The sequence below is a fragment of the Pelophylax lessonae genome (genome assembly GCF_965119305.1).
Source record: "Pelophylax lessonae genome assembly, chromosome: 7".
In the NCBI taxonomy this organism is placed as follows: domain Eukaryota; kingdom Metazoa; phylum Chordata; class Amphibia; order Anura; family Ranidae; genus Pelophylax; species Pelophylax lessonae.
This window is the reverse complement of record NC_138774.1, coordinates 226,940,766-226,961,813: the sequence shown is the minus strand read 5'-3', so window position 1 is coordinate 226,961,813 and position 21,048 is coordinate 226,940,766. Positions and strand designations below refer to the sequence as shown.

General features: G+C 44.8%; 2 protein-coding genes across 3 annotated transcripts in view; one reads left to right on the top strand and one right to left on the bottom strand.

Annotated features, from left to right (window-relative positions):
- The window catches only part of LOC309560599 (ficolin-2-like), a gene marked incomplete at its 3' end in the record, with an annotated part of 566,275 nt that overhangs the window by 431,836 nt on the left and 113,391 nt on the right, over positions 1–21,048 (bottom strand). The window lies entirely within an intron of this gene.
- Positions 1–21,048, top strand: part of OPHN1 (oligophrenin 1) — a 257,850-nt gene that overhangs the window by 185,527 nt on the left and 51,275 nt on the right. For both annotated transcript variants that reach the window (XM_082264515.1, XM_082264514.1), the window contains 5 exons: positions 143–217; positions 392–476; positions 7,970–8,028; positions 9,514–9,619; positions 19,296–19,455. In XM_082264515.1, the coding sequence (XP_082120641.1) occupies positions 143–217; positions 392–476; positions 7,970–8,028; positions 9,514–9,619; positions 19,296–19,455 (485 nt within the window). The remainder of the gene's footprint in view (positions 1–142; positions 218–391; positions 477–7,969; positions 8,029–9,513; positions 9,620–19,295; positions 19,456–21,048) is intronic.

The window sequence follows — 21,048 nt, the reverse complement described above, 5'->3', positions numbered from 1 at the left end:
GCAGACTTCACGTAGGGTGCCTTGCAGCCATCTCAAGGATCAAGATGACAGGTGATATCACCTGGCCTTAGTGAGGTCACAACTGTTAGAGTGACATCATCTATTGCCTGCCATTCATTCATCAGCCACTTTTCTCTTCTAGGAATGACTACAGAAGGAGTCTACAGGACAGTGGGAAGCAACATCCAGGTGCAAAAGTTGCTGAATGCATTTTTCGGTAAGGTTCTCATGACTCCTGGATGAACATATCATTTCAACATATCACCATAAACACTTAATGAAGTGATCAGCATTGTTCTTCTACCTAATGTGTTAAATATATTGTGCTGCACCCCCAGAGACTTGACAGCTTAACATTATAACATTTTCTTTACTTTTTTTTTCTTTCTAGATCCCAAATGTCCTGGAAATATGGACTTGCAGAGCAGTGACTGCGACATCAAAACGGTTACTAGCGCTTTAAAGTTCTATCTCAGGTATCTGAGCTGCAAAGCTTACAGTTTTTTTGTATTAAAGTGACACTAAACAATATCTTTATTCTCCAAAAATTATCCATACACATCCGTGACTTAAAAGCCTTGTAACCTGCTTTTCATGAAATCACTTATGAGTCTTTCTGTCTCCTTGTAAAGTTCTCAGTGAGCTCCCAAACCTCTCGTTTTCATGTATTTTGGGCTCCCCTTGCCCATCTGCGGGCCCGGGACCGACAAAGCAGGTGGCCAGGTAGAGGGGAGGCAGCAGAGCCGACACACGTCACTCCTTCCCTCCTTTTTGCTGACCTGGAAAGCGATGGGTTTGATGTCACTTCCAGGTCTGCCTCTTGGTGTCCCCGGCCACCATGGCCGGGCAAGAATGTAATGCAATGGGATTTGCATTGCATTACATTCAGTGGAGCACAGGGTGGACCTCTAGGGTGTTTTAGACCCTGGATGTCTCATTAACCGATTCCGACCAGCCACCGCTCATATTGTGCGACACTATGTACCTGTAGGTCGTTTCGTGCAACAGCCAGTGAGGGCGTGCGCGCCGATTGGCCAGAAGGAGGAGCCAATCAGCGGGTCTGGCAGGTGTGATGTCCGCCGGACACCCGCAATCGCTCCCATAGAGACAGAACGGTGGTCTGCCTATGTAAACAAGGCAGACCACTGTTCTGTCGCAGATAATCACAGGGATCCTGTGTTCCTGCTATTTAGGGACACAGTTCTCTATGTTCATCTAGTAAATCCATCCCCCACACAGTTAGTAAGCTCCCCCTAGAGACACACCTAACCCTTTGGTTAGTACAGTAACAGTGCATATTTTTAGCACTGATTACTGTAGTAATGTCACTGGTTCCCCCCAAAAGTGTCAGTTAGGTGCCTGATCTGTCAGCCGCAATGTCGCAGTTCCCCTAAAAATCCCTGATCGCGGACATTTCTAGTAAAAAAAAAAGAAAAAAAATACATTTTATATATATATATATATATATATATATATATATATATATATAAATATAAATGCCATAAATCTTTCCCCTAGTTTGTAGGCACGATAACTTTTGCACAAACCAATCAATATACACTTATGTTACCCAAAATATGTAGCAGAAAGTAAAAAATATTTTTTTTCAGAATTGTCGCTCTTTATTTCTTTATAGCGCAAAAAATAAAAACCGCAGAGGTGAACAAATACCACCAAAAGAAAGCTCTATTTGTGGAAATAAAAGAACATCAATTTTATTTGGATACAGTGTCGCATATCCGCGGTATTGTCAGTTAAACTACCGCAGTGCTGTTTCGGAAAAAATGGCCCGTACTATAAGGGGGTAAAACCTTCTGGCCCAGAAGTGGTTAAAGAGAACCTGTTACCAAAATCATCAGATAGGGAATTTCTTGTCCCATAAGTGATTAAAAAAAAGTTTAAACTTTTTTTTTTTTTTTTTAGACTGTAAAAAATTTAAGGTACACCCAAGCACATAAAAAAACAATGTTTGAGGCCCCCCCACCCTCACATATATGCATGTACAAACATAAACTCCACCTGGAATACACATGGTACATATTGAGACAAAAAGGGGGTGGTGACTATTGTCACTCACGTGATCGCGCCTAGGACTAAAGATGTGCTTGATTTAAGTGTAATTATAGTTATTATTCAAATAAGACGATGGATTGAGCTGCTATTCTAAAAACAACAATAATGTGTTTTGTGAACATAGTACATATTGCAGCGCACTTCGGAGTGAGAGCAATATATCTAGCACTTGCTGACTGCTCACAGTAATCCTACTGCGGCAGTGCGGCTCCCTTGGGTCCAGCGACGTAGACCTAATGGTCTTAGTGGTCTCGGTGGCGTGTCTAAACACAGCAGGAGTCGGACCGGAGGAGGAGAGGTGGCAATCGCTGCCTCCCTTCCCCGATTGTCAGGGAAAGTGTGAGAAAACCCGCCTGCTTATATAAAACATAGCAGGCGGATCTTCTCAGTGACAGACAGGGAGAGATCACAGGATTCACCATAGCTGAACCTGCGATCTCTGTCTGTGTCACAGAACCCCCCCCCCCCCCCCCCACAAGTCAGTAAGCATGAGGCATACATTTAACCCTTTGATCACCCATAGGGTTAACCCCTTCCCTGCCAGTGTCATTATTACAGTAACAGTGCATATTTTTAGCACTGATTACTGTAGTGATATCACTGGTCCCCCCAAAAGTGTCAAAAATGTCAGTTAGGGGTCCGACCTGTCCGCCGCAATGTCGCAGTACTGCTAAAACCACAGATCGCCACCATTACTAGTAAAAAAAAAAAAAAACAATAAAAATGACTTCCCGTAGTTAGTAAACGCGATAACTTTTGCGTAAACCAATCAAAATACGCTTATTGCGTAAAATAGCCAAAATTGTCGCTATTTTTCTGTTTATAGCGCAAAAATTAAAAATCGCACAGGTGATCAAATACCACCAAAAGAAAGCTCTATATGTGGAAAAAAAAGGACTTACATTTTGTTTGAATACAGCGTCGCACGACCGCGCAATTGTCCGTTAAAGTAACGCAGTGCCGAATCGCAAAATAGGGCCTGGTCAGGAAGGGGGTAAAATCTTCCGGTCTTAAAATGGTTAAGGCATGACACGTTGGGCACCTTTTTACTCGTTACAAAAAAATGGTTATTTTATTTTGCGTTTGTGTGCCCTAAAATTAACTTTAGTGCATTACTTACCAAAATATTGCGTTTCCTATCCTAGATCTTTGCGGTAATATCATGTGACATATAAAATTGCAGCTACCACTATTTTATTCTCTAGGATGTCTGCTTTCAAGAAAATGTATCATATCTTTTTTTTGGGGGGGGGGGGGTGTTTATGTAATCTTCACGAGTGTTGAATGCATGTGTGCAAAAAATGGCTTTGGTAAAGTATAACCAACACTGGATAGGGTTAGAACTGGTGTCAGGCTTTTATTGGAAGAATACATCAGAGCAAACCAGCACCATTGATTGTGCAAAAAAGGGAAAAAAAATGAGCGCAGGACACACAAAATAGAATACCTCCCCAAAAAAAGAGAATTGTCTGCACTATAATATATGAAAAATCAATCGAAAATAAGTTTTATATAACTAAACACTGCAGTGATAAAGCAACTTGTAGTGAAAACCCAGAAGATTAAAAACACTTAAAAATGTTAAAAAAAAAATACCCCAAATAATAAATATCCATGAACCAATGCCTGTAAACTGATAACTGCAAGGGAACTCAAATGGAATCTTGAACAGAGACACGTATGAAAAAACAATACATACATATATTTTAGGAGTACACCGAAACCGGTATCGGTGCCAACACCAAGCACATGCCTGAGGATTGGTACTCGCCCAGATGCTTCAGATACCGAAACCGATGCTTTGCGGTGTGATTTGCAATCAATACAAAATGAATGGGGTCAAATCACACTGCAAAGAATGGCATGCGATTTGAACAGCAATGTGGTTCGATTCCTGTCCGAATCACATGTAATTTCCCCCACCGCTCCTGCATGTTTGTATAGAAAGGGAAAAGCGCCATCTAGTGGGCAGTTTAAAAAATGTTAAAACTCACAGTACATACCTGGCCACATGCAAAATAATCTACATAGGTGTCTAGGTGCTCACAAGGCTGGAGGAGATTTAGAGCCCCCAAGCCGACATCACGTCCGCCTTATACCCATAGGGTTCCGGAACTTCTCCAGCCCTGTGAACACCTCCAGTGGCCCTGATTTGCTATCATCGGTGGACCCCATGGCATTCCTGTTCAAATCGCATGCGATTCTTTGCAAGAAACAAGGAGATCTGTTAACCTCCCTGGCGGTATGATTCTTTTGGATTTTAGGTGCTGAAAGCGGTACCATTATTTTGCATGTAATTCTTGTGAATGAGCAGCCCAAACCAACTGTATACATTTATTATATATATATAATGTATACAGTTGGTTTGGGCTGCTCATTCACAAGAATTACGTGTGTGTATATATATATATACACATATATTTACATAAAAAGTACAGTAAAACTGCAGGAAAGGGCACTGGGGGGCAATGTAATGTGATTTTATTTTATTTTGAACGGTATCAGTGTGTTTGGTGAATTTTACATTTGAATTTGCCGCCGGTTCCACCCCCCCGGCGGATGTCACGTCGCCGGAGACGGAAGCCGGGGCTCGCAGACTATCGGGAGAGAGCTCCGCCGCCGCATACCGCTCACAGTCTTCGCTGGATCCCGGAGAAAAGGTAAGTAAAACCTCTTCCAGCATCCAGCGATCTTCTTAGCGCTACCCCGAGTGTGACTCGGGGTTACCGCTTTTGGCACTAAAATCTTACCCCGAGTCACACTCGGGAATACCGCTAGGAAGGTTAATAATAGCAGCACACATTACATGTTTTTTGGCACACATGTAACCCTTTAATTGCCCTAGATGTTAACTCCTTCCCAGCCAGTGTTATTAGTACAGCGACATTATATAGTATTAGCATGGATCCCTGGTTTAGTCCCTGTTCACACCTGAGCGTTTTTCAGCTCATAAAACGCTCATCTCTGAAGTTCCAAAACGCCCAACAAGCAAAATCCCATTCATTTTAATGGCCCCTGTTCACATTTGGGTGTTTTGGCGCCTGAAGTAAAACACCTGAAGCTCAAAAAAGTACATGAGCTTCCTTTTTGGCAGATTACCAGCGTTTTTGGTCAGATGTCAATGCCTGCCTCCAAACACCTGCAAAAAACGCCTGACAAAACGTGCCAAAAAAACCTGAAAACAATACACTCGGAGCAAATGGAGCCTTGGTGTAACTGGTGATGTCAGTCCCCCCCCAGTTTCAGTTAGTGTCAGATTCTCCGACGCACTATCACAGTCCCATTATAAGTCGTTGATCACCGCCATTAATAGTATTGACAAAAAAAATATTCCAGTATACACTGCTCAAAAAAATTAAAGGAACACTTTTTTTAATCAGACTATAGCATCAAGTCGATTAAACTTCTGGGATATTGATCTGGTCAGTTAAGTAGCAGAGGGGGTTGTTAATCAGTTTCAGTTGCTTTGGTGTTGCAGGTGCACTAGATGGGCAACAATGAGACCACTCCCAAAACAGCAATGCTTTTACAAGGGGAGGCCACTGACATTTTTGTTTGCCCTACTCCTCTTTTCTGACTTTTTCTCTAGTTTTGCATTTGAATAGGGTCAGTGTCACTACTGGTAGCATGAGGGCGATACCTGGATCCTATAGAGGTTGCACAGGCAGTACAACTCATCCATAATTGCACATAAATACGTGCCATTGCCAGAAGGTTTGCTGTGTCAAGAGCATGGAGGAGATTCCAGGAGACAGGCAGTTACTCTATGAGAGTTGGACAGGGCTGAAAAGGTCCTTAACCCATCAGCAGGACCGGTATCTGCTCCTTTGTGCAAGGAGGAACAGTATGAGCACTGCCAGAGCCCTACAAAATGACCTCCAGCAGCCCACTGGTGTAAATGTCTCTGACCAAACAATTAGAAACAGACCTTATGAGGGTGGCCTGGGGGCCCGACGTCTTCTATTGGGCCCTGTGCTCACTGCCCATTAAATCCTTGGACCCATTGTCGGACTCTACATTGGTGCAGTGGGTCCTGGGTTCCTCCTGGTGCATGACAATGCCCGGCCCAATGTGGCGAGAGTATGCAGCCAGTCCCTAGAGCAGGGGTCTTCAAACTATGGCCCTCCAGTTGTTCAGGAACTACAATTCCCATCATTCCTAGTCATGTCTGGGCATGTCAGAGTTTTACAATGCCTCATGGGATGTGTAGTTCTGCAAGGGCCGTAGTTTGACGATCCCTGTAATAGAGGATGAAGGAATTGATACCATTAAATGGCCTCCACACTCGCCTGACCTAAATCCAACAGAACACCTCTAGGACATTATGTTTTGGTCCATCTGACGCTGCCAGGTTGCAGCTCAGTCTGTTCAGGAGCTCAGTGATGCCCTGGTCCAGATTTAGGATGAAATACCCCAGGACACCATCCGTTGTCTCATTAGGAGCATGCCCTGATGTTGTCAGGCATGTATACAAGCACATGGGGGCCATACTAACTGCTGAGTACCATTTTGAGTTGCTGCAATGAAATTTCAGCAAAATGGACTACCCTGCTGCATTATTTTTTCACTTTGATTTTTCGGGGTGTCTTTGAATTCATCCTTTCCCTCCTAACACATTACCCAGTCCATATCAGTATTGCTATCCAGCATGATATTTTTCCCCATTGAGATCTGATGTGTTTTCAAGGTGTTCCTTTTATTTTTTTTGAGCAGTGTGTATATGTGTAATATATATATATATATTATAACTTTTCACGTGACAACACTGAAGAGACACTTTGCCATAATATAAAGTAGTGAGTGTACAACTGGTATAACAGTGTAAATTTACTGCCCCCTTAAAATAACTCAACACACAGCCATTACTGTCTAAGCTCCTGGCAACAAAAGTAGGCCCAAAGTGTCAATATTTTGTGTGGCCACCAATATTTTACAGCACATGCCTCTTGGGCATGGAGTTCTTCAGAGCTTCATAGTTTGCCACTGGAGTCCTCTTCCACTCCTTCATGACGACATTATGGAATGTATTCTGCTACATATTTTTGGTAAAAACAATCTCAAAAAGGGTATATTGATTGGATTGAGCAAAAGTTATAGCGTCTACATACTATGGGATATTTTTATATATTATTTTTATGCTAGTAATGGTGGCAATCAGAGACTAATAGTAGGATTGTGATTTTGTGGCGGACAGTCGGACATGAACTGACACCTTTGACACTTTGTGGGAACCAGTGACACTAATACAGGGATCAGTGCTAAAAATATGCACACTGTCCCTGTATTGATTACACTGGCTGGGAAAGAGGTTAAACATCTGCGATCAAAGAGTTAAATGTGTGCCTAGCCAGTGTTTTTACTCAGGAATCCAATTTTTCAGTTGGCTATAGGGTGCTGCTGACTGAGGGAAATTGGCAGTGAAGCCTTGCAGCTCCACAGCTAGCTTCTTACTGCGCATGCGCGAAGTGCGCTGGGCTTTGTGAATGGGCTGGCTACAGGGGAAGGAGGAGTGGGCTGAACTTCAAAACAGGGTACTCGTTCCCCCCCACCCTCCCCCCCCAAAAGGTGCCAAATGCTGGGAGGAGTCAGACAAGTGGAGCTTCCCCTTTTGGGTGGAGTTCCGCTTTAAATGTAATGGATGTATTCATAAATTTAGAGCTGTATTTCTTTTGTATATTCATGGAGTTCAGCTTTTACTGTATCAAAGGTCTGTATATTGTCCTCCTGTCTGCAGTAGTTAATATTACAGGAAGTTTGATTACAAGCACAGAGGTTGTCATGACAACCGCAGTTCTCAGCATTGATTGCCTTTCTGGAGTGGGGTGCGTCCCTATTTCATTTCTATCATTTTTAATGTTTCCATATACAGTACATTTATTTTTCTTTTTGTAACCAGGAATCTATCGGAGCCTGTTATGACGTATAAGCTGCATCGGGAGCTCGTATCTGCTGCAAGTAAGAACATAAAATATAATACTGACTAATTAGTGTGTTATGATTCCAATCCAATCAGAGGCAGATTATCCACAAGAAATCTTTTAAGCATAAAATATAAATTGGCTTCCTCAATACCCCATGAGCCAGCACACATTTGTCAAAAATACTGCATTTTGAATACAAAAATCAACTTTTTTTTTTTAAAATGATTTTTAAATTGTGAATTTTGTAATAAAAATGAGTATTAAAAAATAAATAAAAATGCGTGTGCTGATTCATAGGGTACTGAGAAATTCCATTTATGTATAAAGTGGTTGTAAACCCTTCCATATACCCAGTGAAGGGACTATCCTCAGGTGATGCACAGAGACAAAACAAATCCTCCTACATAAGTTGTACCTGTCTATCTGCAGTCTTCTCTTCTTTACATCTGTTCAAATTCCAGAATTGATATAACTTGTCCGGAATTCCAGACAAAAAAGGGGTGGAGAGCTGAAGTCACACTCTGCAGAGCTCAGTGAGAAGAGCTCTGAGAGCTGATTGGAGGGAAGGGACACACCCCCCTTCACACAGCATACAGGGACAGAGCTGATGTCATTTTTTTTTTTCTCTTGGTGTCCGGAAAACATATAAATTATTCATGCTGATAGCAGAGGAACGAAGCAGAAGACAGAAATTACACTTAGTGCTCTTAAAGCAGTGCTACAGCCGCTTTCCCATGGAAAAAATACACATACTGTAGCTGCTGACTTTTAATATCAGGACACTTACCTGTCCTGGAATCCAGCGATGTCTGCACTCCAGCTGATGTTTCCATCGGCTCTCAGGGGGCTGCCACCGCCATAGCCTGTAAGGGAAACCAACAGTGAAGACTTTTGGCTTCATTGCCGATTCCCTACTGCACAAGTGCGAAGTGCTTTGTGCTTTTGGAATTGCCCAGCGGTGGGGGAAGGAGGGGGGGGGGGGTGGAACTGCAAAAACAGCTACCCGCTCCCCCTCTTCCCCCCCTCCCCCCCGAAAGGTGGCATATTAGGCATCGGGGGGGGGGGGGCAGGCAAGTGTAGCTTCCATTTTTGGGTGGAACTCTGCTTTAATTGAGACAAGTACATGCAATAGAAGGATATACTTTGTTCATATTTCATGTCTGAGGTTTACAACCACTTTTCTAGTGATAGCACATGGTACACCCCCTATCCCACTTGTATGCATGTGGCACCAGACGATCTATATATTTATGGATCATCCATAAGGCAAACTAGAAAGGACCCTAGGAGCCCGATTGATGTGGAAAGGGCTCACCTACAACCTTCTTGCTGTTTCAGTAGGCCAGGGGCATAGCCCAGTTGGTCAGAGCTGTGCCCCCACCCCCCACCCCCGTCATATCACAAGGGAGGATAGACTTATGGGCAGTTGACATCTGAAGGGGCTATGACCTAATATTTAACTTTATAATAAAAATATGTCTTTCTTTGTGCTGACACTGGTGTCCATTTTCCCTTTCAGAGTCTGAAAATCTAGATTATCGTCTTGGAGCCATTCATTGCCTGGTGTACAGCCTGCCAGACAATCACCAAGAAATGCTGGAGCTTATCATACGGCACCTCTCAAGGTGAGCAAGAAGACCAGGCTTCTGTCCCTATTCTTGAGTCTCTCATTGTCCCTTCTATTTCTGTATGTGGATGATGGCACTGTAATTATTTTATTAATAAGAAAAATCGAAGTACCTTTTTCCTAATGGATATACAGCTGTCAAATGACCGCCTCTTTCCCAGCCTGTCTGCAGGGAACAGTGGCAGTAGGAGCTTCGAATCCTTGACTGCTTGGTCACATGTTCAAAAAAAAAAAAAAAAAAACAGCCTTTGGAATACACAGTAAAAATAAATAATATCAAAAAAACTGTTTTAAATTGGCATACAAATATATATTTGCAATCAAATCTTTATTATTTTTTGACAATAACATGGCGTGGGCGGATTCCTGCCAGTCATGTGAGCTTCACTATAAATCCTAAGTTTAGATAAAAAACAGTACAAGGGACATTGCATACGATAAGTGTGGTGTGTCACTTGAGCAAATGTCTCTTGGTTTAGTAGAAACCTTCTTCCTCCGATCCACAGCAACTGCCCCACCCCCTCCCACCCCTTACCCCCACTGCAGTTTTTCTAGTGCAGGGGGGTTTAATAGAGCCGAGGAACCTATGGCAGGCACTTATCAAGAGTACCCAACCATGCTCCGCCATTTCGGCCCCCTCTTCTATTCATAGAAGCAGTAGCTTCTATGAATGAAACAGGACCTATAAATGGAGAAGGTAGACCTTTCAATCATCCGTCCATCTTGCATTTGTGGATCCTTTTCATTCATAGAAACTCTAGTCCATGTTCTATGAATGGAGGAGGTGGGCATAGTCGGGGCACTCTAGATGAGGGTATATGACAGGTCCCTCAGCTCTATTAATTTTCATTGCATCTGAAGATTATAGCAGTGGAGGTATAGGGATTGGAGGAGTAAGATTTCTACTATAACAGGAGACAATAGTACAAGAGGCACATAACATTGATAGTAGGTGATGTCCCTTGTGCTGATTTTTTTTTTTTTTTTTTTTTTTTTTAACTAAACTTAGGCCTTAAGTGTCATTCTTCTGCACCCTCTCCCCCTTTTGCCCAAAATACTTAGTGCTTTTGATATGTCCCTTGGTACCCTCTATATATAGACCAAAAATAACAATCTCCTGCGCTCAAGAGGAATGTACTGGCAAAGAAGGTTCTCCAATCTTCAGCTACTCCAATATAGGCAAAACCTTGCTGCCCTCCAAGGACTGGGGGAACCTGAAGATCCCACTGAAATTCCCTCTTCTTCAGAGCTCTGAAGAAGAGGGGATCTCCCCTCGAAACATGTCAACCGCTTGGATGGTCTTCCTGCGTTTTGGAATTTTCTCAGCACACTGTGGATACTAATATGCTTGACTGTTGATGCGGTTTGTGAGTACAGATCTGTTTTACTACTATAATAAAGCAAAGGTAATGTGCAAGACCGGTGCACCCTCTGTTACTTGTGTTACAGTGTACCCTCTATCTGTCACTGCTGTCCTCTTCAACCTCATGCATGAAAGCACCTGGTCTTCTGACCCAGACTTGCATGAGATTGATGCAGGAACATGCACAATGTGTCTTGGTTTATATATACCCAGTGAAGTGACTGGCCTCAGGTGATGCACAGAGATTAAACAAATCCTCCTACATAAGTTGTGCCTGTATCTCTGCAGTCTTCTCTTTTCTTTATTTGTTCAAAGTGCTAAACTTAAAAAGCTTGTCTGAGAGTTAAGAAAAAAAGGGGCGGAGAGCTTTAGTCACACTCTACAGAGCTTAGTGAGGAGAGCTGATTGGAAGGAAGGAAGGAACACACCCCCCCACCCTTCACGCAGCAAACAGGAATAGAGCTGAGGCTGTCAACCACAGGCTGTGTGCTGGAGCTCCCCTTGTCACTTCTTTGCCTTTTTTTGATGTCGGTACAACTTGTCAGAAGTGACTTATGCTGATAGCTGAGGAAGGAATCAGCAGACAGAAATAACACTAAAGCCCCGTACACACGTAGCGATTGTCGGCCGTAAATATTCGGCCGCCGACCGATCGGCCGATTGCCGGCTTGTTAGTATGATGCTTCCGACAACCGACTCCGACTTTTCGGCCGAACAGAATCTGGTGTGCAGGCATTAAAATTTTTGTTGGCCAACACCAGAACGGCCGATTGTTCGCCAGTCGGTACAGAATTCGGCCGACAAACAGCCGATTAGCAAGACTGGGCATGCTCAGAAAAGAAAAAACACACGGAAAGTTAACCATCACATGGCATCACTTCTGCAGTCGGCTGTTGTTGGCCGACAAAATTCATGTGCAGTCTTTTGCAGTTTTTAGCCGACAGGACAGCCCTGGACAAAAGACGGCCGATCGTTCGGCCGACAATCACTACGTGTGTACGGGGCTTTAGTGCTCTGGATTGAGACAAGTACACACTATAGAGGGGTATGCTCTGTTCATATTTCATGTCTGAGGTTTATAACCACTTTAAGTGTCACTCTTCTGCACCCTCTCCTCCTTCTGCTCAAAATACTGAGGGCTTTTGGTATGTCCCTTAGTACCTTCTATCTGAAAACTGCTGTCCTCTTTAGCCTAATGCATGAAAGCGTCTGATCTTCTGACTCAGACTTACATGAGGTTGCAGCAGAAACATGAACAATATGTCTTAAGCCGGCCATACAAGGATCAAAATTTGGCCTTTTCAGCAGGAACTGTACAGAACTCAAAGTTTCCCCTGTTTGATCAGCCCTGCCGGGTATAGCCGGCGGGGCTGATCAATATATTCTGACAGCATGGAAGTCTCTCCACTCCACACACAAAGGCTCCGTCGGAAGGATACCCCCATCCACATCAAGTGTGTGGATGGGGGAAATTGAGTATTTTTTTTTTTTTTTTTTTCTACCCACTGCATAAAGGAAAAAAATGACTCCTCTATGGCCAGCTTAACCACTTGCCGACCGTGCTATAGCCGAATGATGGCTACAGCACAGCCGGCCAGTTCTGTGAGAGTGTCCTATGACCTCCTCCTGTGATCGCGGGGTGGCGCGCACTGTGATTGCTGTGTCCTCTGGGCACAGCTAATCCGATATCTGGGTAAAGAGCCAATAAGCGGCTCTTTACCACATGTCCAGCTGTGCCCAGTCACGATGTAAACACAAACCGGTTATCGGCATTATTTCCCTCACGCTGACAGCATGTTCAGTGCAGTCACATCAGTACCCACCAGTGCTGCCAATTAGTGCCTCCTCCTCATCAGTGTCGCCAGTATACCAGTACCCATCAGTGAATGAAAAAACAAAATTAAAGCTGCGCTATGGTGATAGAGTGTCTCAAAAATGCTGCTGTGCAAAAAAATCAAAAGGATTTTTAAACGTGATGGTGCAAGGGAACAGCGCAGATTTGATGTGATAAATAGCTAAAAATATTTCCAGTGACAATAAATATATAAATATACAAAAATATATAAAAGTGCACCTATTATGAATACAATCACTTTAAAACACCCCGTGAAGTGAAAGAGAAAAGTTCATGAATAATACAGTCCATAAATCTCAAAGAACAAACAGTCCAAATAATACTCCAGCAGGTAGCCAGTGAAAGATATCAGGCAAAACCAGGAAATAAGGTGCTCAGGTGCTAAAGATCTTGTGCAAATTCATGCTGCAATGGTGCGGTGGTAGGTGACTTTTCTCTGTCGCTCATTGACAGACGTAGTTCTCCTTGATTAATATCAACTCGGGTTATACTGCCCTCTACAGGAGTAGGACTAGACGACTAGACAGGAAAGAAAACGTTCTAGCCACACCTTAGGGGCAGTCCCAGAGGGTATATCCTCTCTCTCTCTGCTACAGCAAATCATTTTTTTTCTGTCTAGTTAGGAGTAAGGACCTAGATGCCTTGCTAGGATCTTCGGTCCTGGCAGGATTTTTTTTTTAGAAAGATTTTTTTTTTTAGACAGCTTTTTTTCTCCAGTGTTCCTGTGAGATCTTCAAGCAAGCACGCTGGAACTGGGCGACGGGCTGGATGTTGAGATCCAGTGGTCACCCCAGTTCAGCCTACGAGCGCGTGCAGGCCATAGCTCCGCGCTGGGTCGGCCGCGACATAGTCCCACTGGACGGGGACTGACCCTGCGAGTTAAACGTCTCGCCTGGACGCCAATGACCAACAGAGTCACGGCGTCCGTATTGGTCGACAGCCCCCCCACCCCGGTGGAGAGGGGTTCTGTCAGGAGTTGGCGCCCGCCTGGTTCCGGTATGGTGAGTAGAATGTTCCCCCTCTCCCCCCTGTCTGGTTGGTGGTGGACGCGGGCCCCTCTCTGGGATGGTAGGATGGGTCTCCCCTCTATCCTATAACAGGTCACAGATCCCCCAATTTGAGTGTGATTTTTTGTGAATAGAAACCAGGAGGCTTGGTTTGGGAGCTGACTATCTAAAGTCATTGTAAGACTGTAAGGGTGACTGAAGTCAGTGGCAGTACTAAAAGGCATTACTATTGAAGTAAAAGGTATCCTACCTGTCAGAGTGTGTACACAGGCCGATGCCTATGCCTGAGTTACTGCAGTCCAGATCGCCATTCCTCCAGCAACCGGTCACTTCCACGGGCTGCACAGTCTCCCGACGGCCCACGGACCGCATGCGGCCTGCCAGGGTCCTGTACCGCCGGCCAGGCTTATCACCATTCATGGTGAAGTTTGTGGGGCCGAGGCACTCCCGCCAGGCCGAATACATACTTCCCGCAGGCCGCTGCTAGCTGCCGCTATCCTACACAGGCCGCCGCCATTGTCTTGCAGATCGCCCGAGGCCGCCATATTGCCGTAGCCTCGTGTCTCCAGCATGGGGGCGGCCATGTTTGAGGTGACCAAACACCTCGAGGAGCTATGGGGAGGCGCCGGAAGGCGTGTAAAGGGGCGGAGCCGCCTCCTTTTACCCGGGAAAGCAAGCCAAAGACTTCCTGTCTGTAATAGACAGTGCTGGAACAGGTTGTATTGAAACTTCTGAGCATCAAGTGGTGAGCCTTGGGGTCTCTCTGTCTGTAGGGGTCCTAAAGCAGGTAACACTGAGGGGCGCTGTGGCGCTGGGGGTCTAAAGAAAAAAAAAAAAAAAAAAGGTTTGTTTTTTTTTTGCAAATTATTTTTTTCCGGCAAGTGTCTGGAATAATCATGGACCCTGCCACACAGCTACCCCCACCTGATCCCCTCGAGGTGGCCGCAGGACCCTCCAGTTCACAGAATATTGATGCATTTACAGCAGTTTTGGAGTCTTTGGTATCCCGGGTGGAGATGGCCTGTCAGGGACGGGGGTCAAGAAAGCGACCCCCCGCCTACCCCTATTTCATCTGATACTTCAGATTCAGATTCTGAGTTGGTCATTGCAGCTGCAGGTCCCTCTGCAGGGGCTGTTGTCTCAGGTAAAGTTCCCTCAGACAGTGAGGAGGACGTTCCTGCCTCCGCCATAGCACAAGAAGAAGCATTGGTGGACGCACTAGTTGTGTCGGTCCGGGAAACCTTAAGACTTGAGGTTTTACCGGCAGAAGTAACCGAGATGGAAATTCCCTTTGGTACTAGTAAACCTACCAAGACGGCGAAGGTTTTTCCCTTACCCAAATGTTTTGGTAATAAAATTAAAGAGGAATGGGATCATCCAAAACGTACCCTTACTGTTTCCAAGCGCATTGCTAGACGCTATCCGTTTGAGGAATCCCTCATTAAGAAATGGACGGTACCACCAGTAGTGGATCCACCTATTTCCAGACTGAATAAAGCCACTGTTATCCCGTTGGAGGACGCTCCGTCCTTTAAGGATCCGGTGGATCGGAAAATGGAAGCGGAGTCCCGCACTATTTTTTCCCTGATAGGGTCAGCCTTTAGACCAGTGATTGTCATTGGTTTAGTTTCAAAAACATTAACGGAATGGGCAAAATTGTTACGCCATGACCTAAAGGGGAAAGGTATCCCCCAGGCAGCATCTGATTTGATGGAACAAATTATACAAGGACTGCAGTTCGTCAGCCCTGGATGCCACCCCCTTGTTAGGGCATGCATCAGCGGTAGTCCTCAGACGTGTACTGTGGTTAAAATGCTGGTCGGCGGATCTAGGTTCCAAAAAAGCCTTGGCGAATCTCCCCTTTCAGGGGAATCGCCTATTTGGGGCCACCCTAGATGAAATCATTAAGGATGTCACTGGGGGCAAGAGCACTTTTTTGCCGCAGGCTGCTAAAGCTAAAGGACCTCGTAACAAGCGTGGACCTTTCTTTGCCGCTCATAAAGGGTTCGTTCGCTCCGCTGGGGCGAGCGGGAAAGGCAAAGCCCCTCTAGTAGGGTTCAAGAGGCGCTGGTCGGGCAAACAAAAGGCCGACTCAGCCAAACCTGAAGTTAAGGCTAATACAGCCTGAAGGTGCGCCCCCACCCGACTTAGGGGTGGGGGGACGTCTTCACCGGTGTTCAGATCTAGGGCTTTCCTGAATCCCGGACTAAGGGGTTCAGGAGATCATACGATCAGGATACAAGATCGAGTGTCGATCACTGCTACCGGTGTGATTCTTCCCTTCCAACATTTAGGTGCTACAGGGAGCGGTAGTTCCCGTTCCCTGAACAGATCATTTTCTTTACTTTTTCCAAAGATCATTCTCAGTTCCCTCCAGGAATCGGATCCGGTTGAGCAAGCGGACCAAGGAGCCTCTAGTCTGGTGACTTCGGTCTCTAATGCTCAACCAGGAGAAATCATCACTCCTGATAGGAATCAAGTTTCTGATAAATGTGTGGGAACAGAGAGCGATCAGACTTTGTCGGATTGCCTGGACCAAGCAGCTCTAGGGCAGCCTGGTTCGGATCCAGTCAGACAATATCAGGGTGATGACTTAGGTCGATCACCAAGGATTTCACCATCTGTGTCTTCATCAGAGCATCCCGGAGGTGGATCTGTTGGCATATCGGCTCAACAGGAAGGCGTGGAGGTTGGTAACGCGCGCGCGCGATCCTCTAGCGGACGCAGCAAACGCGCTGAACGGCCTTTAAAGGCAGTGTCAGCTACTATATGTCTTCCCTCCTCTCAGATTGCTGCTGAGATTTCTCCGCAGGATAGAGATGGAGGGAACTCCAGTTATCCTGGAAATTCTAGGCTAGCCTCGTCAAGCCGGTCAGGCCGACTTGGACATGCTAGTCGCGAACGCTCCTTGGAGACTTCCTCTCAGGGAGGATCTGCGGTCTCAAGGACCGATCTTCCATCGTGCTTTACAGTCGCTGGTTTTAATGGCCTGGCCATTGAGACCCAGGTACTGAAGGACAGAGGGTTGTCAGCTTCAGTTATTCCTACTCTAATTAAAGCAAGGAAAGCGACTTCCAGCAAAGTCTATTATCGCACATGGAAGACTTATATCGCGTGGTGTGAATCTTTGGGATTTCCCCCACGTACCTATTCGGTGACCCGAATCTTGGCTTTTCTGCAAAAGGGGGTTGAGCAGAAACTATCCTTGAGCACTATCAAGGGTCAGGTTTCAGCATTAGCAATCTTCTTTCAGAAGCCTTTGGCTACTCATTCCTTGGTGCGGAATTTCATCCAGGGGGTGCGGCACTTGGCTCCGCCAGTCCGCGCGCCCTTACCGCCCTGGGATCTTAATTTGGTTTTGTCGGTTCTGCAGAAACCTCCCTTTGAAAATATCAGGGAGATTCCCTTGCTTACATTATCCCAGAAGGTGGCCTTCTTGGTGGCTATCACTTCTGCACGCAGGGTGTCAGAACTGGCTGCATTATCATGCCATTCCCCATATCTAGTGGTTCATAGGGATAAGGTAGTTCTTCATCCGAAGCCATCCTTTCTTCCTAAGGTGATTTCAGACTTTCATCTGAATGAAGATATTGTGCTACCTTCCTTGTGTCCTCAGCCCAATCATCCTCGGGAATATGCGTTGCATTCCTTGGATGTGGTTCGGGCAATCAGGGTATACCTGAAGGCTACGGAATCATTCCGTAAGACGGATTCACTTTTTGTGATCACGGATGGCCCCAGAAAGGGGTTGCCTGCCGCGACTATCTCCAAATGGATTAGACAGACGGTGGTATAGGCTTATTCGATTAGGGGTCGGAATCCTCCGTTCCCTGTTAAGGCGCACTCCACTCGAGCGCTCAGTACTTCCTGGGCCTACCGCCATCAGGCGTCAGTGGTCCAGGTGTGCAAGGCGGCCACCTGGTCGTCGGTGCATACCTTTACAAAATTTTATAAAGTTGATGTGATGGCATCGGCGGATGCCTCATTTGGCCGCAAGATTTTGCAGGCCGCAATTTGAGGAGACCGGTGGTCTACCTCGAGGGTTTTTTTCCGTTGGAATTTCAGTTGAGTCTCATCTTTTGATTGATGAGCCTTTAAAACTTCTAGTTGGCACCGGTTGGGCCTTCTAGATTGGATTTTGATTTCCATTTTCCCACCCCTCATTTGTGGTACTGCTTTGGGACGTCCCGAGTTGATATTAATCAAGGAGGACTACGTCTGTCAATGAGCGACAGAGAAAAATAGATTTTTGTAAAATCTTACCGTAAAATCCTTTTCTCTTAAGCTCATTGACAGACGTAGTACCCGCCCCTCTGTTTTTGAGTTGGGTTGGGTTAAATTCTCTAAACACTGCTTTGTGACATAACTGATTTGCTGTAGCAGAGAGAGAGAGGATATACCCTCTGGGACTGCCCCTAAGGTGTGGCCAGAACGTTTTCTTTCCTGTCTAGTCCTACTCCTGTAGAGGGCAGTATAACCCGAGTTGATATTAATCAAGGAGGACTACGTCTGTCAATGAGCTTAAGAGAAAAGGATTTTACGGTAAGATTTTACAAAAATCCATTTTTCCTCTCCCCCAAGGTATTGAACTTACCGGACAAAGTGGACCCTTAAACCTTATAGTGTCAGGGTCACACAGGCAGAGTCCGGCTAAAGATCCGGAACACACTCTTTGGTCTTGGCTGGGACCACTAGGGTTCTCCTATGAGCTTTCACCAAGTCAGGGTCAATAACATATGTGTGAGGAGATTGGACGTACAGCTAGTTGAGCTCGTGTTGGTTGGTTCATGTATGACTATACCCAGTATATCCTAGCCTACAGCACCTGGTATTCCCAGGCGGTCTCCCATCCAGGTACTAACCAGGCCCGACCCTGCTTGGCTTCCGAGATCAGACGAGATCGGGCGCGTTCAGGGTGATGTGGCAGTACCCATCAGTGCCACCTATCAGTGGCCATCAGTGCAGCCTCATCAGTGCCCATCAGTCAATCGGTGCAGCCTCATCAGTGTCCATCAGTCAATCAGTGCAGCCTCATCAGTGCCCATCAGGGAAGGAGAAAAATTACTTGTTTGCAAAATTTTATAACAAACTATAAAAAACTTTTTTAAATGTTTGAAACTTTTTTTGTTTATTTAGCAAAAATAAAAAACCAATTGAGGATAAAATACCATCAAAAGAAAAAGCTCTATTTGTCTGAAGAAAATTATAAAAATCTCATTTGGGTGCAGCGTTGCACGATCGCGCAGGTGTCATTTAAAGTGTGACAGCGCTCAAAGCTGAAAATTGGCCTGGGCAGGAAGAGGGGTGAAAATGCCCAGTAGGCTTATTAAGATATCTAAGCAAAGTGCTGTTTGAGGCTCACCATATATTATTGGTTTCTACGCTCTAAAAATCTTGCGTTATTCTTCTCACATGAATCTTATATCTTGTTGCTTCATTTACATTTCAGAGTGTGTGAGTACAGCAAAGAGAACCTCATGTCCCCCTCTAATATGGGCGTCATTTTTGGTCCGACTCTGATGAGGGCACAGGAAGATACAGTTGCTGCAATGATGAACATCAAATTCCAAAATATTGTGGTAGAACTTCTCATAGAGCACTGCGACAAGGTAAGCGGGACCATCTCTGAAAGCCAATATCTAAACCCAAAGCCAAAAAAATGAATGTATTGCAGCTTACCAGTCTTTAAATGTGGTGGCTGCATTCGTTTTCTCTTTTGGGCTCTTTCTCTGTTTTTATATGGTGATGATCATGTGAATAACAACTAACTCTATGCAAATCTAAGGAATATGATTTGGCTATACCAGTGGTGGCGAACCTTGGCATCCCAGATGTTTTGGAACTACATTTCCCATGATGCTCGTGCACTCTGCAGTGTAACTGAGAGGACCCTGCGCTTATGGAAAAAGTGCTTGAGTGCAACAATATACTAGTGAAATGTGTAAAAAGCTGCTAGCTGCAGTGTAAAAGTGCTGGGTGCTCTTTTAAAATGTGTAAAACTGTGATTTGCAGCGCTGCTTAAATTGGTTTATAGATATATCAAAAATTCATATAAAATAATTGAATAATGAAATACTTCATATAAATTAAATAATACAATACATAAAACTCATAAAGTGCTGTAGTATTAGTGAAAATAAAGAAATAACTCAGTGTCCATTATATCATCGTGTTGCCGTGATGAATCTTTTCTCTTGAAATCATACAGGTGCTAAAGTGCTTGATTTGTGCTTTGTTCGGGGTCTCCCCCTTTGGTTATCTACTCACCGCTAGATGGTAGTTTTCAGGCATGTAAGGATAGTTTTGCCCTGCTTCTCCGCTTGATGTGTAATTATTGCTGTGAGTATTGATTCCTCCCCGATGTCCTCATGAAAAGAAAGTCATTCATGGTGAAGATCGTTTAAAAAAGGGGGTGTTTATTGGAAAAACAATGGGAATATACTCACAAACATAGTACAATGTCATGCAAAAAAATGAATGAATGAAGAGAGCGGCTCGGCGGCTGGCTGCTCCCGCAGCATCCACTACACCGGCCGGAGGTCACGTGATACGCTCGACCAATCACTAGACGCGTTTCGATGTGTAACACATCGTCCTCTGTAGCTGACTTGCAGAGCGTGCCACTGTGTTAAATATGTTAGGATTGCCACTCCTACTTTGTATTTGGTTTGTGTCTGGTTTGTAAACCGATACATTCACTTTCCAACCCAGACCGCTCTTGGTCTATGTTGTATTGGAGTGGTGATTGTAAACATTCCTTAAGATTTCGCTACATTACTTTGTTAAAAACAATTTACGGACACTCAGTGGTGCCTTCTCCTAGTGGTGATTGATTCTAGCCCACACATCTTGCGATTGCTCATGAGCGATTCTGCTAAATCTATAATTATATAATTATAGATTTAGCAGAATCGCTCATGAGCAATCGCAAGATGTGTGGGCTAGAATCAATCACCAGTTTTATAGATACAAAACCCACTAGGAGAAGGCACCACTGAGTGTCCGTAAATTGTTTTTAACAAAGTAATGTAGCGAAATCTTAAGGAATGTTTACAATCACCACTCCAATACAACATAGACCAAGAGCGGTCTGGGTTGGAAAGTGAATGTATCGGTTTACAAACCAGACACAAACCAAATACAAAGTAGGAGTGGCAATCCTAACATATTTAACACAGTGGCACGCTCTGCAAGTCAGCTAC